Source organism: Cibotium barometz, chromosome 53, assembly GCF_041138505.1.
Source record: "Cibotium barometz isolate CiBa-2024 chromosome 53, ASM4113850v1, whole genome shotgun sequence".
NCBI classification, from domain to species: domain Eukaryota; kingdom Viridiplantae; phylum Streptophyta; class Polypodiopsida; order Cyatheales; family Cibotiaceae; genus Cibotium; species Cibotium barometz.
Genome location: NC_141098.1, coordinates 39,417,145 through 39,434,013, shown reverse-complemented (window position 1 = coordinate 39,434,013; position 16,869 = coordinate 39,417,145). Strand labels below are relative to the sequence as shown.

At 39.1% G+C, this 16,869-nt stretch overlaps 1 protein-coding gene across 2 annotated transcripts; it reads left to right on the top strand.

Annotated features, from left to right (window-relative positions):
• Positions 1–1,091: 1,091 nt before the first annotated feature.
• On the top strand, positions 1,092–4,125 carry LOC147608622 (putative choline kinase 1). 2 transcript variants are annotated; one of them, XM_086789258.1, is made up of 7 exons: positions 1,092–1,636; positions 2,279–2,400; positions 2,583–2,778; positions 2,903–3,020; positions 3,300–3,347; positions 3,458–3,558; positions 3,646–4,125. In XM_086789258.1, exons 1-7 carry the CDS (start codon positions 1,142–1,144, stop codon positions 3,742–3,744), a joined length of 1,179 nt encoding a protein of 392 aa, XP_086645384.1. In that variant the 5' UTR covers positions 1,092–1,141; the 3' UTR covers positions 3,745–4,125. The 2 variants fall into 2 exon arrangements, with proteins under 2 accessions (XP_086645384.1, XP_086645385.1); XM_086789259.1 differs by having other exon boundaries at positions 1,145–1,636; positions 2,319–2,400.
• The last annotated feature ends 12,744 nt before the right edge of the window (positions 4,126–16,869 follow it).

The following is a 16,869-nucleotide window of genomic DNA, read 5'->3' as shown; positions in this document are numbered from 1 at the left end:
TAGGATTCTCATACCTTCTCTCCACTTCTTCCTTTTGAGGTGACTCTATCTAGGTGTTGCCTATCACAAATTTAGGTATATGGTTAGGATTCTCATACCTTCTCTCCACTTCTTCCTTTTGAGGTGACTCTATCTAGGTGTTGCCTCTTATTGGTTAATGAAATATTGTTTAACAAACTATGGTGTCTTTTTGATGAGGAGGAATGATCTATGATGGTTGTCAAAAAACAAATACTTGGGACACATTATCCTAGTACATATCATAACTCTATAATTGAGTTATGCATGCTTTGAGGCCTTCTTATGAAGGGTACAAAGGTGAAAGGATAGGGATATTTAAAAATTTCCCCATAGCACTTGGAGATAGAGATAGGGCACGCCAAAAAAGTGGCCCTTTTATGAGAAAATATTTTTTCGCAAAGTATAGTACAATCATAGTTCAATATTCTCTAAAGTTTAGATGTAGAAGGTGGTCACACAAAGTGCAATTATGTGGTCACAAAAAGTGCAATAATTGCAATTATTCCCTATTTGATTTCTAGCATCATTTATTGGGAAGGTTTTTGAAGAGCAAATCATTTTTCTTTAACCTTGCCTTAATCCCTCTGGTTGAGGAGGAGGTGGCAATGTTGAACAAGTACTTTATTTATCCTTTCATCTAGTTCTAATTATTTCCTAAAACTAGAGATTTATTTTGAGAGGTAAAATGATGCAAAGTCATCTGTATGAAATGGACCCTCCACCTACAGTAGCTTGACTTGGCTTGCTTATGTGGTCGAGAAATGCAGTAACACTTGACCTGGCTCGAAAAACAAAATTAAAAAAAATGAAGATAGATGTAAAAGTGGAAAGCAAACTCTTTTTTAATATGATTTTTTAATGAGAAAATTGAAGATGTTTTGGGTTGTCAAGTAAACAAAACAAAACTCCTCAGTTTAATATCATTTTTCAAATAAGAAAATCGATGCCACGTGGAAACAAAAATCTGGCTTTTCCCAAACATCCTTTGTGATGACGTAAGCATGCCACGTCAGCTCGCCTCCGCATATATAATGGGTCCGACATTCACGCCTTTCGGCCCTCGTCCGACGCAGAAGCCCAGCCAACTTGCTGAGCACCATACCCGTCGCCTAGTTCGTCAATGGCTTCATCTCTGGTGGAATCCGGCATTTTCCCTGTCAAATCCTCCTCTTCTGCCCATAGCAGCAGTGGCGATTCATCGACGTTGTCCGACAGCAGCCTCCTCCAGCTGCCGCAGGAGGCCCATGGCCTGCTGCGATCGCTGGCCCTCAAGCTATGGAGCGACATGCTTGCGGATGTGGGAGATGTGTCCGTCCGCCCGCTCAAGGGCGCCATGACCAACCAGGTCTACGAGTGCTGCTGGAACAGTGTACCGGAAGAAGAAGAACAAGATGGGGAGGAGGAGGAGGGCAAGCAGAAGCAAAAGGAAAAGGAGAGGCGGAGGCGGAGGCGGAGAAGGGTGGTTTTGGTGCGGGTGTACGGGGAGGGCGTGGACATCTTCTTCGACCGCGAGGACGAGATCCGGACCTTCGAGGCCATGTCCAAGGCAGGTCATGGCCCTCGCCTCCTGGGTCGCTTCTCCAACGGCCGCGTCGAGGGTTTTCTCCACGCCAGGGTAAGTAAAGCTCCGTCAACTCCTGTGTTAACTGCGTCAAGACGCCCTGGAACCACACACATGCATGCGCGCGCACATCCTTCTGTGGCCACACCATGGCTTTACCACGGCTCAGAGGTGTGGCTCATTTGAGACATTGATGGGTCTTCATGCATTCAAACCATTATGTTTTTCGCCTGCCAGCAGGGCCATCCTTCACCAATGACCATATGCTTCTCTATAGCCATACCACAGCTCAGAGTTCGGACATTTTTGGGTCTTCTTCATGCATTTAAACCATTATGTTTTTTGTACATAAGCATCTAGAGACCTTTTTATTGTTATCTTCTTTGCAGACAGACCCCCCTCCATTAAACGGGTGGGGGTCTGACGGGGGAGGTCTCCCCCCCGCGAGGGACAGGCTCTCCTTTACACAGGGCAGAGGTTGTATCTCCCTTAACAACCATTTTCTGTCGGGGATCTTTGCATGACTGATATGAATTGATATGAATTATGGGTAGCCAGTGGACCTTTTTATCTCACTTGGCTTTGCATTACTGTGGTTTTGGTGGCCCTTTCATAAGCCCTTTGACACAGCCACAGTATTCCCTATTGGGTTCTTTGTATGGCTGAAATTTGATGAATGGGCTATCTATCCAACAGACTCTAACTTCAGGAGACTTACGAGACCCTGATGTATCAGCCAGGATTGCTGTGAAGCTGAGAGAATTCCACCGGCTGCCCATGCCAGGACCTCAGGAGCCTCAAATATGGCAGCGCCTGAGGTATGCTGTTTTCCAAGGGCCCACTTCTTATACCCTTCACAGGGTAATCATATCAGCTTGATTGCCTCATAATTGCTTATGAGAGTGTATTGTTCTGCTATGTATATATTTTTGTTGTATGCACATGGAAAATTTTAAAGAACAGACTCACCATGGAAAAAATGTGTACGTCTGTGTTGCAGAGATTGGCTGCAGAAAGCTCTCACCCTTTGTAGTCCAGAGCATGTTGATAAGTTCCAACTCCGAGACCTTGGGTGCGAAGTAGAAGAGCTAAGACTGAGAATATCGAGGCCTGATAGTGAACTTGGTTTCTGTCACAATGACCTTCAGTATGGCAATATTATGATGGATGAAGAGGACAACACCCTTACCATCATTGTGAGTCATTTTTTATGCAAGGACAATGTACTAGCAGCTTAGGTAGAGGTATAAGCAATGTGGTAAGAGTTTCTAATGTAAGTTCTTCAGTGTGATTTAAATGAGTATCTTATCTTGCTCACAGGACTATGAATACTCCAGCTACAATCCTGTAGCTTATGATCTGGCAAACCATTTTTGTGAAATGGCAGCTGATTATCACACAGATACACCCCACCTTTTGGATTACTCCAAGTATCCAGGTTAGCATTTTTGGCCTTGTGCACACTCACACGTGTTGCACATGCGCTCACACAGGCCCCATGCATGTGGTAGACCTGCATGCAAGCACACCGAGATGCACACATATACGATGGACTTCAAGTGAGGTAGCAAACTCATCTTCAAGAGTGTCATGCCAAGTCGGCTATACATACCTACCCACCCACTTGGTTACATACAACAGCATGTCATGTCAACTCTCACATAAATTGTTGACGACCCCAGTTAGCTCACTGGCTGATTCTTTTTTTGCTGCACAGATTTGCAAGAAAGATGCAGATTTATTTCAGTGTATCTTGAGAGCTCAGGTAAGCTTTTAGCTCATTGTCAACGTAGGACATTTGGCAATCGAATCTGTGGAGCAGGCAGTGATTTAATTAAGATGCTTGTAATTCCATGCTGGTGTTTTCTGCAACAGGCAACGTGGCCAGACCATCTCAAATAGAACAGCTTGCAAAAGAAACAGATGGCTATGCTTTGGCGAGTCACATTCATTGGGGCTTGTGGGGCATTATCTCAGTAAGGCCTCCAAAAAATAGCTCCTCTTGTGAAGAGATACAAGTGTGCTTTTGAGGAAAGTCTCTAAATGTGTGTGTGTTTTGCCAGGCCTGTGTCAATGAAATCGATTTTGATTACATAGAGTATGCAAAGCAGAGATTCAACCAATATTACCTTTCCAAGTCAAAGTTGATGATCAATCTATGAAGATGTGCCTACATATATATATATATATTAATGGGTATTGTAAACTACAAATGTAAATAATATCATGTACCACCACCACATGAAATAGTACTGTTGACACCCCTCTGTTGGTCCAATCCAGACATGGTTTTACTAAGCTCCAGCTGCATCAGCTTGTGCCTTCCACCCTGATACGAGCCTCATCCTTCCGATTGGTGAGGTCCCTTGTGTCGCGAATCATAAAAGGAATAGCGAGGTGAAAGCTACCATCAATTCATGGGAATAAAGTGATGAAATCAAGTACACTCAAATGCTCAATGAGTTGGCCATTACACTTCATATAGACATGAATCTTACAGTCTTAAGAGCTTTGGAAAATCAATATGAGTTATAAATTTACAGGTGTTAGATGGATCTTAATTCATCATGCCAACAGTGAGTTTTGACAAATTGTTGTAATTTACATGTAAAAGCACGATGGATCTCTTTTAAAATTGCAGGAGAGGTTAAAAGGATGGTGAAAATGGTGGAGTATTGTGGTGGTGGTGATCAGATTTAAGTTTTCAAGTGACAACATTGATTGTTTGGTGAAGGTGCTTAAGATAGAAATCCTTGATTTTGCATGCTATTCTATATGATTCAAAACAAATCATGTAGTTTTTCATGCAGGGCTGAAAAGGAAATGGTCCCCTATAAAGAAATTATTCCTTTGATCCTATGAGCCCCTATCCTCTACCAAATTTAACTTGTCCCAGAGTATTAGTGAGCACTATCATGGTGTCCTTCAAAATCTTAGAGCGTTTTCCCACAAGAACAATTAAGTTGGCCTTTTGGATTAAATGAAACTTGGTCAAGCTTTTCCTAATTGTGTTATAACTTCTCTCTAAAACCATGTAGATGAAGCATAATCATAAAATGAATAGGAAGAAGGTAGTACAAGGTTAAAGCTACAATCAATTCATCAGGAGAGACGACAGGACAAGGTCAAAGCTACAATGAATTAATGGGAATACAAAGTAAACTCAAATGCTCAGAAATGTTAAGCATGTGTTGTCCATACCACTTCAAATGGACATGGATATTACATGCTAAGAACTTCAACAACTCAATAATTTAAAGTAGTTAGATGGATCTTAATTCATCACAAGGGTTAGATACAATGGTGAGTTTGTACAAATGTTTATAACTTATATGTCATCTCTTTGAACGTCTTTTAGAATTGTATTATAAATTAACATAATGGAAAAAATGGATGGAGTATTATTGTAATTATCACATTTATTTCAAGTGCTTGTTTGGTGAAGGTGCTATTGATAGTAAAGAAGCCTAGGTGGTAATCCTTGATTTTGCATGCTATTCTACATGAATCAAAACAAACCATGTAGTTTTCCATGTAGTTGCATCAAGTGGAATGACAACAAAAAACTTCATTAGCTTATGCAAAATTGAATATAGAGGCAATGGGATACTCGGGCGAAAAAAGAAATTGTCCCCCCCAAGCAGGAATCAACTCTTTGATCCTAAGATCCCCCAATAAACAAATTCGCTATTGCCAAATTGAACATTGTCATGGTGTCCTAGAGAGCACTATCATAGTGTACATCTTCCAAGTCTTAGAGCATGTTACCACAAGTACAATTAAGTTGGCCTTTTTCATTAAATGAAACTTGGTCATGCTTTTCCTAACATACATTATAATAGGCTTATCTAGGTCATGGGTTGTACCTTGGGACAACGTGCCATTGCCAAAGTCTCTCTATCCAATTCTATGCATGGATGGCTTTTGATGTAAGAGCTTCTAGCCTTATAGATTTGTTCATAGTGGAATTGTAGAGTAGCCATTGGTGATACAAATTCTTAATAGTTTTTCTTTCTTTTTCTTTTCATGATTTCCAAAAAAGTATAAGAAGCATGAATGCGTATGCAAGACTCAATGTAGGACTATGCCGTTGACCAAAAAATCCTAGGTGTTTAGACTCTTATGTCAATACCTAGACTAGGGACTTTTGCCATGCAAATCTATGTGTAAAACTTTTCATGGAATTTTTGGTTTATTGTGATGTGCAAGAAAAAGACTATGCCTTCAACCTAACAAGACTTGTCACTTTTACCATGCGAATCTATGTGCAAAAACTTTTCATGGAATTTCTGGTTTATTGTACTTTGCAAGAAAAAGACTATGCCTTCAGCCTAACAATATTGATAGCAACTCAAACTTTCAACTCTTATGCTAGCCATATTTAGGCACATCAACTTGGATTAGGACATTAACGTATAGGATACCATCGAGTTTAGATGTCTGAGCTCTAAGGAATATTGAGTCTTTCTAAAAACCTTATAAGGGAGTCAAAACTCAATGTCAATCATAGTTTCAAAATCACCAAGCATATGACTTGACAAGAACGTGAATTTGTGGAAATAAAAGGTTGTCTTGGTCTACATCTGGTCTTGTGTTCAAATCAAACAATAGCTCCTCATCTACCCACTTAGTGTCTTTGTGTGGCATGTCCATCAATGGGATTAATAAGATGAACCTGACACGAATGCTACATCCGGAATTTTCCTCCATGAATAATAATTTTTTGCTTAAGCTCTTTTTCATCTCACTCATAAAGCTCCGAATTCCCACACAAGTGTGCACTGAACTCCCATGTATACAAAATGATGAGTTGTCAGTGAACCACGCCCATAATCTCCCAAAAATGGACTCTGAACACATCACATCCCAAAAACCTCGAGCAATGAGCTTGGAACACATCCTATCCATAGTCTCTGTTACACCAAAGCTCGTCTTGCTAGATTTTTCATGCTTGGAACTCTGACTCACGGTTCCCAAGCACACTAAAAAATTGGAGTTGATAATAGTGCCCTTTCCTTCCTACAAGCCTCCTTTAGCTGGGGAAGCACATAGGGGGAAACTATCTACATAACTAGAGAAGAACACCATCTTGGTTCTCCCAAGCCAGAAGCACCCTGAGAGCCCGAGATGATTCACTAGAAGTATCTGTATCATTGTCTTGTGTCATGTCTTTGCCCTTATTTTGGGATGTGAACACTTACCCTTGCCCTTGTCCTTCTTTTTGGACAAGCAGTCCTTAGAAAAATGTCCTCTCTTCCCACATGAGTACAACAACGACTTTGACCTTTCTTCTATAGTGAAGCAAATTCCTGATTTGGATTATTAACAGACACCTTGATCTTACCCTAAGAAATGAGGACATACTCTTCTTTCAAGAGAAGGGAGCTGAGGTCATCAAAATCCAACTGACTTGTTGTGACTTGGCACCTCAAACCCCGAGAAACCACTTCATATTTCGGGGAAAGCTTTGTGAGAATGTGTAGCCAACTAAGTAGAGAAAAAGGCAACACCCGTTGACATTACTGGTCATGGATAACCTTGGTCCTTCATAAGGAATGACTGCATAGAACTACCAACATGAAATACCAGACTGTAAAGTTGCCCTTACAGAGTAACTGCTCTTATTGACGAATCTTGAGCAACATAGAGATCCTCCAACTTGGACCAAACTTGGATGTACATTGGCAAGAGTTTGCACCGCTACACTGGTGAGATCTCCTTTGTAATGGTCCGCACAAGCACTGAGTGCGCCTTCAAATCACGATCCTGCTAGTTTTGTAATTTTGCAAGAAATTCATCCTCCTGAACTTGGGTCCAACACCTCAAGTTTTGAGGATGCTTGGGCTTCTTCTCATCACTGCCCTGAACAATCTTCTAAAAACCCTTATGAATGAACCAAATCCGCATATTCAGCTTCCAATAAGCATAGTTGGCTCCATCCAACTTGTCCTCCTTATTCGTACAGGAGAGCCATATCCACAGCAATAAAGTGCATTGTAAAAAACGTAAGTCTCAGCACTCCAAAAATTCTCTCGAGCACTTTTTTCCAACGGAGAAAAGCCTGAGGACCAATCAGCCCCATCTCAAATTTGAGCATTAGGGGAAATTCGGGCTCCAAATGGGCCCTTTAAGGGATTTCTCTCTCATCTTGGAATCCCAGAAAAGTGCAATAATATTATTATTATATTTCTCTTCTTTTTGAATCTAAATTCACCTTTTTTCCATATTTTCTAAAGAGATTCAATGCTTGTTTTATTCTAATGTTCTTAAATTCTACGTAACATCAACCACTACGAGTAAAAAGTCATAAATGTGAAAAGCTAGTACTCTAAAGTAAGAAAACAAGCACGAGGATATTTCTGACATATGTAGTAACTATGCAACTATATTTTTGACATAAGTACAACATGGAATTAGAAGATGTTGATTGGAAATAGTGGCATTTTTTAAAAGAACTCGAATATATCTTCGGAAGCGAACTTAGTATAAGTTCTTTTTTTTCAACGTAATTAAACACACTTAAGTTCTATTCTAGTGCATTTTCATGAAGTTATGGTGGTTTTCATTTGGTGAGTTTTCCTAATTCAATAGCCACTCTTCTCCATTTGAATTTTCCTCCATTCAAATCTTCAATCTCTCAAGGAAGCCTCTAAGATTTCTCTTGAATCTCCTCTTTCCTCATATACTATTTATGCATGGACAACAATGAAGAGAGATTTGGCTTTATGGTGCCTTCAACAAGTAGAACCAAAAAGTCATATTTGCCTTCATTGATTTTCTATACTTGATTATTTTGCTAGAAGAAGTGTTATTGCATAAACAAGGGCATCAAGAAGTGTTTCTATAGTGCTCAATGGAGGCATGGCATTAATTTTTATGTTATTTGAAACGCAAGTTCTGAAATTAATGACAATGTTTTACTGCACCGTATATTTTTGCAAAGAAAGGAGTTAGTTGCGATTTCAGTATTGTTTTGTGGTCTGAAGAACATCAAAGATAATTTTAAGAAGCAATGTATACATGTGGACCTTGATGATGAGTATGCTCCTCTCTATAAGAGAACATAGGCTTCTAAGGTTGACCCTTATGTAATGCAACAAGCCAGGGAATTAGGGAGAAAGCATGTTGATATATGGGTGGAAGGATTAATTTACCCACCTGATCCCTTGACCCAACAACCACCTAAATTTTCAGGCCTAGCTTCTTTGATCAAATATGTTTATGAGGGCAATGTTGGCTTGCTTGGTTACACAACAAGGCTTGCTAGTCAAGTGCAAAGCGTTTGGATATCGTCACAAAGGATGCTGATGATGAAGGAACCTCAGATCAAGAAGTTAAATGCTCGACTGTGTCTAACAAGGAGAATGAATACAATGAGTTGGTAAAACCATAAATTGGATCAAAAATCAAAGGATCTAGAGGCCAAGAACAACAAATTAAAAGGGTTATTAGAGAAGATAGTCAAACATGAGCCCACCTCTAATTTGGATGCACATGAACGAGTAAGAGAACAGACCACTTATTGCATTGTTAAAAAATAGTGGAAACTATAAACGCCATATACATGTCAAGACTGATAAGTTGAAGAACCTTAAACAAGATAGTGGAGTACTCTCAAAAGTCTTCTCAAGACAGAGGGTGAAGTCTACACTTTCTCATTCAAAGTTTAGAACAATTAGAAATGATCTCGTGCATGCACGATTGCAAGATGTGAAGGATGCATTTACTACAATTGAAACTCAAGATATTTACTACAACTGAAACTCAATATATTTGTGACAAATTTGGTTTAAGTAGGGAATCCTATGCAATGATCTACAAACAAATGGATGTAGGTTTTAAGTCTGTGTTGCAAAACAAAAGGGTAACTCCACTACCGTGCCCGTATAGTGTCAGAAAAACAAGGCAACAATTGAATAACAATGTCCTTGAATTCATTGGTAAGCCTAAACACATAGTTGACTTACATGTATTCAATCATTGTGCTGAAGAAGTGACCTTCGATCTGAATCCAAACAACAATTTTGTCTTGGATGTGTGCAAATTGCAAGCTGCAATGGTGAAGTTCTATGATATGTCTGTTCAAGAATGTGGTGGCATACTGAGATTTGTACTAAAACTTGATGAGAGTGAAATTGTAAAGAATCAAAAGATAGAAAGAGTAAGTTTGAGATTGATGAAAAGGGCATTGGATCCTTCCATAAAGCTAGGTGATCCTCAATACTTTAGTGTTCAATCCAAAAATGAAATCTGGTGGCTCACATTTGAAGTTCCAAAAGAGAACCATGAGATCCTAAAGATGTTTTTCAATCTAACAAAGATTCCTATTGTGGTTCAATGCCAAAAAGCAGGTAAATTTCTACATGTGGATGGTTTCGAACTACTCAGTGGAATGGCATATTGCAGGTGATCTAAAGACAATAAAGTGCATGTTTGGTGTCTTAAATGTTGTAAATGCAGAGTTTGTTTGCTTGTATTGCATGCGCTCTCTCAAGGAAAAAGGATAAGAATGGAAAAAAGGTGTGGAATATGAATATTGGGAAGGATGGTGCACAGACTCGTGATTAGTTCATATGGGATGGCTAAAAAATGGTTAGGGTGGATCCAAAGTGGGACCCTATACTTGACATTCCTTTAACACGAGTCCATCCTTGTACACTACATGCCGTTTGTAGAATTGTGGAAAATTTAGTTTATGAATATATATGTTTTGCATATAAGATGCAACCAACATTAGCCCAAGCAGTGTGTGAGAGAGTGGAGGAGGTTCTTTCATGCGTGGGTCTACACAGAGGGAAAGTGGAAACCAAGAAATATGAGAAGAGGTCAATGTGCCATGTAAACCAAGTATTGGTGGAGCTAAGACTAGAAAATTTTTGTCACCACCAAGGAACCATGAAGGCCATTTATTAGTTCTTCAACCATGGAAGTATGAGGCATGGAGGAAGTTACACATGGTTGTCCCAGATCGTAGTAATAATGGCTAGACTAGAATTGCAAAGGCTAATGCATGGGTTGCCTTTGATAAGGTTGCTACACTTTTATAAAAAATGACATTCAACGAAGAAGATGCCAACAACTTCAAAGAAGCTATGACTACGTTTTACAAGTACATTGGAAGCATTGACATCCAGTAGCATAACACATTATATGGTAAGATCCCCAATTTTGTATGTTCTTATTATTATTGAAAATAGCCAATGTGCATATGCTATTGTCACTTTTATTACAGCACATTTTGGAGGCTCATGATTCCTACTTTGCAAATCAGGGAAGCTTAACTATCTGGTCGAGGCATGGAGCTCTCACATTGGCAAGCTCGTTGTGGGTTTTAGAAGGCCACCTTGCGTGGTGATGGAATCCATGAAGTCAGTGCATTGAGGAAATTACTCATATGGTGGTATAGGAGGATTGCCACCATTAGGATAGAGGAGAAAGAAGCCAAAGTCAACGTAACAAATTGAATTCACGTATCGTAATAATGCTTTGGATATTGAAAATTATAAATCGGTCACTTGAATAAAATTTTGATTCGTTTCAATTTATGCTTCTATATATTCACCACCTCCCATGGATACTTTTAAACTTTCAAACTTTTAGACATTAAAAACATGGACATAATAGAGCAAAATAAAAAAGGCCATACTCCAACACGATATGGGGGATTCAATGTGTTGGAAGTCCCCTTATCGCGTTTTAGTGAGTTTTGTTCAAAATTTGTCCTTATTGGTCCTTTAAGCCGATTTTATGTGTTCGAGTTTCCTTTAACACGAATTCAACACAATGCAATATGGGGGGCCAATGTGTTGGAACTCTTCCCATCGCGTTGTAGTGAATTTAATTCAAAAACTTTTTCCTTGCTTTTCATTTGAGCCTTTTTGGCGTGTTGTAGGTTCTTCGATTGTAAATGTAATACAGTGTGATATTTGTTGTGTGTGGCTCAAACGGCTGGCTGACTTGGTGTTGGACAGGAGTCTGCCACCTCTATCTACACTGACAATCAGAGCGCATTGGCAGTTGCGAGAAACCCAGTTTTTCATGCTCGCACAAAGCACATTGAGGTGCATTATCACTATGTCAGGGAGAGACTCTCAACAGGAGAGATCAGCTTGGCCTATGTGCCAACACAGGACAACCTCGCCGATCTTTTCACAAAGGCGCTTCCTCGTGAGAAGTTCGAAGCTTTCCGCAAAGCTTTGGGCTTGCTCCCCTTTGTGGACTAATCTACTTCGGGCATGGCACTTCCCTATACATGAGTGCCAGCTCTCGTTCCATCACTCCCAGGGGGGATTTGTTGCCATATATATAGGCAGTGATGTGTGTGAACACACTTAGGACCGCCGGGGCACTTTTTCCCTCTTTAGGAGGTTTTTTTCCCTGGCTTGTATATACGCCTATTATTCTAGGGCTAACTTATCTTTTGTACATTGACACAATCTAATACATTGTGTGTTGTGTGCATTCTTGCTTCTTCTTCTCCAAGCTTTGTGTGCTTTCCTGGAACCCTAATTCCAACAACTAAAGATAACTCAAAATTTTATTATTGATGGAAAGGTTACAATCTTAAGGTTTCCACAACCTCTAGGATATGTGGTTCGATATAAACATAGAAGGTTTTGGAAGCTTCACTCCTGCTTCCTATTCTCCTACCATCTAACTTAAAATAGAAATCCCTTGGTGCATCACTACACATAAATTGGAGCTCTTGTCTAAGAAAGGCCAATGGCCAATGGCTTTCTAGATTGACCACCACTAACGGGTCTCGACCTTGTAAGTGGATTACAACATCAATGATGGAACAGTGTGTTCCATCATGCATGTCTTGATCCAAGCTTTGCCAGACGCCTCTCCATTAGTCACCATCTTCTGAAATCGCATGCATAATGTTTGCCTCCTCCCAATGAAATTCCTGGTCATAAAAACAATCAATGCTTAAAAGTAACAGATGCCACCCTAATAGAATTTGCTACAAACACAAACAAACTTTATGTTTTAATTTCACCTGAATGTAACATCTAGTATTTACTTTACATTCAATGGCATCTTCTATAGAGGTCCTGTTTACATCCCATCCATCCCCCAAAAATTGGTTCATCCAATCATTATCAAGGAACCTCACTTGATATGTTACCTTTGTTTTCTTGACACCCTCACATGATGCAAACATCTATGCAAAGGTACTAAATGGTATAAACCAACTCAAATGGACGTCCTTAGAACCTGTTGATGGTTTCATTGTTGCATGCATATATGTTCTTATCTTATTCTTGTATGCTGCAATGATGTCTGTGTATGAACATACCCATTCTTGGCTAGACAATGGTGGTAGTGGGATAGACTCTAGTCTACTAACATTATCATTTGCATTAGCCAAAACATACATGGAATTATAAAAGAAGATTCCCTCTGCTCTGCTAAATGGCTGGGTGGGTTATCATATAGCAATGTGCCTATCTCTGTATGGAAGACATTAATTCTTCCATTGATGTACTCTACATTCTGCCACTCCTCCACATTCGCCGATATAAAGCTGCAAGAAAATGTATGCTTAGCTATAGAGCACAAAACAATTAGGTATTAAACTAGAAAACAAAAGCTTAGATCTTGTACTTGCACAAGGACCTCGATTGCACCATTTGGCCGCCTGTAAAACTCCACAATCCTGCCCTTCCAATGCTTGTTAGGATCACCAATGTCTTTTTGTTTTACCTTGAGTGTTGGGTCTCACCGCCGTGATCCAGTGTCTGACTTCCTAAACTACCGCGAGATGCATCTTCCAACAGCATTCTTCTTGTTAAAAAGCTCCACACTTTAAATGCTGCAGATGTATTTTCTCCTAGAGCTCATCTACAAAGGGAAAAGAGAACATTATTACCATTTCGTTGAGCTGAACAATCTAAATAATGAAAATAAAACTTTAAAGAAATGTTGTGAACCTGGCAATCCATTTTCCTTTATAGTTGAGTTGATAAATAACCTTGTAAGTTTTCACAAATGACATCATGGTCAGGAAGATTAACAAACATGAAAGATCCCTGCCCCCACTGTGCATTGAATTCGAGGGTGCTAGTAGCGGAAGTAGCACTTCTTGCGCAGGGTAGAGTCTCCACTCAGGGCCCTGCCCACGAACATCCGGATGACAAGAGACTAATCCCTCGGTTCTTCCAAAACTGAACCTGAAAAAACTTCCCTCGCTTGGAAGACACGGGCGATTCCACTAGGAAAATCATCTAACGCGATAACTAATCTAACGAGTTAAGGTCTTAACTAACCAAACTGATCCTAACCGAACCCGTAAGTCACATGGTCAGATCAAGGAAGAGATTTGCACTTGGATCATAGAGATCAACGCTTTTTTCCTTATCAAGAGGCACAACCGTCGATTCTTTTCCATAGAACAAGGATTATCCGTGATTTTACTTCAACTATCCTAACATAACAGAATTGAGTCTTATTTTAGGGATCCATCAGTCCAGCCTACCCTATCCGATCCCATGGGTTAGCCAACTGCCCAACCACTGTATTGATAGGATCCATTTAGAAATTTGGTTATGTTTTGCCCCGGGTACCAAGGAAAAGAGTTCCCAGGCCCCCTAGCCGGTGCTTCAAGCAAAATTTAAGATAGTCAAACCACTTACACACCCAGTATGAAATTGCCTTTTTCACAGATTTAGCTATCTTTAAAACAATCATTTAATGAAACCATAGTATCACTGATCATAATCCTCCAAAATATCTAGCTTGAATTTCAATTTCTAATCATTCCTTCATCGGTGTACTTATGGCCTCATTGGCAACCAGAATGCTCACCACCTGCTCACTCAGGGGTCTTTCTCGATGGACTCTCCGTTGAAGATCAACAAGATCAACCAACAAGATCCATATAAAAGAGCCATGGACTCATGCGTTGAAGACCAGCAAGGCCAATCAACCAAATCCATGCCCGAGTTCAGAAAACAACTCCAACTCATTGTTCCATTTTCTTCCTCAACCCACGCGTGGGTATCTTGGCGACCCAGAGCCCGAGCACGGAATGGTCAGCACCCTCTAGGCTCCTTCACAGGTCACCTACTAGCGCTTCACTCATAGGCTGCTTCCTTGGTCCCTCATCCACCGTACTACTGGAAGCTCACCATTTTAACCGACCTCGGTTGACCTTGCTACGCGAGACGTCCTCCATTGACTCTCTGTCAGCTGTTGCAACTTTCACTTAGGTCGTCATGACCATAATCGACAAGATAGTCAAAATGCTTCCCAGCATTCTTGACATAAAATAGTCTTTTACAAATAGGTTTCATAAATACAATTTCTAACGATCTCTCATCTTTCCAAATTGTTCCACATCATTTCTCGTTATTCGACATTCATTTGCATCAATTTACATTGCTTAATCCACACCCATTCATATCTATTCCCATTGTCCTTCATCCATTCTCATCCATTCATATCATATTACATCTCATCATATCTATACACATCTATCCACATCACATCACATTCATCCACATCCGTCTACATCCATCTATACACATCTATCCACATCACATTCATCCACATCCGTCTACATCCATTCAGATCCATATCACATCTTATCACATCCATCCACATCGCATCTCATCCATTCACATCTATCCAGGTCCACATCACATCACATCACATCTATCCACCACATCACATCTCATCCATTTACATCTACCCAGATCCACATCACATCTCATCCATTTACATCTACCCAGATCCACATCACATCTCATCCATTTATATCTACCCAGATCCACATCACATCACATCACATCTATCCACATCACATCTCATCTATTTACATCTACCCATATCCACATCACATCACATCACATCTATTCACATCTCTTCACATCACATTTACATCCATCCACATCTCATCACATCCATTCCATATATCATCACATCACATTCACATCTCATCACATCCATTCACATATCATCACATCACATTCACATCTCGTCACATCCATTCACATCTCATCACATCACATTCACATCTCATCACATCCATTCACATCCACATCACATCTTATCACATCCATCCACATCACATCTCATCCGTTCACATCTATCCAGGTCCACATCACATCTATCCACATCACATCACATCACATTCACATTTATTTACATCCATTCAGTATGGTTACTCTACTTTCGATTTTACTGATAGAACTTTTCCAAGTTTCTGCCAATTGCTTGACTTAGTTAAAGGTAACTTTTTCTTGATCCCATTAAATCCAAGTATCAGAGTAGTGTTGTTGAAGGTTTAAAAAGGGAAAATAAACCTTATCAAAATTTTATAGTAAAAACTCAAAAAGAGCATTTACGTATTGTGTTTTCATTCCTTAGGCTTCATTAATGAGGATTAAATCTAAACTTCCATTTTCTTATTGGATCCTTGATCCTCCCAGTGATTCCACATTTCCTTTTCTGAATAAGAATTATCCAAATTTTCCTCGATGGATACTTTCACATTCTCTCTCAAATTTCTCAATTAAGATATATTCAATGTTCTTCTTTTTGAATAAAAGATTCATGGGATTTACAAAAATCAATTCTACCCATATTTCTCAATAAAAATGATAATACTTAGAATTTCACTTTTAATAAATACTCATATTTTTAATTATGCCAAAAATTCCTCTTTCAACATTTAATTGTTTGGATCTCGAATATCATGGGAATTCCTCTTTTTACATCAAATTTCTTATGCATAAAAATAAATTTATCCAAAATTTCTTTTTTCTCTTAATTAAATATTTATGCATAAATACTAAAAAAGTATTTTCCATGAATATGATGAAAATCATTCTTTTTGCATAAGATATCTAATCCTAGAATATGGTAGGAATTCCTCTTTTAGCATTATGCATAAAATAAGAGGTATTTTTTTCTAAAAATTTTGCCATAGCTTTGCTGCTCTACTGATAATTCTCAATTTTTCTAAAAGAATAAAAGCTTATAATGAACATATGCTAGAAGTTCTTCTTTTAAGCTTAAATTAAAACTATCTATTTATATCTTAATTTTAACCATAATTATAAGCATAATTATGATTACTCCCCTTGATTAAGCTAATTTAAACATTCCTCTTTTCCCATTTTGCTAGAATAATCCTTTTCTCATTTAGAATGAGTTAAAGTAACTTTTATCTACTCATAAACAATCTAAAAAGAAATAACCATTATTTAACTAACACAAAATCATGAAAATATCAATTCATAATCTCTAGCTCATCAAGCCTAGAGTTTAGATTTGAAATA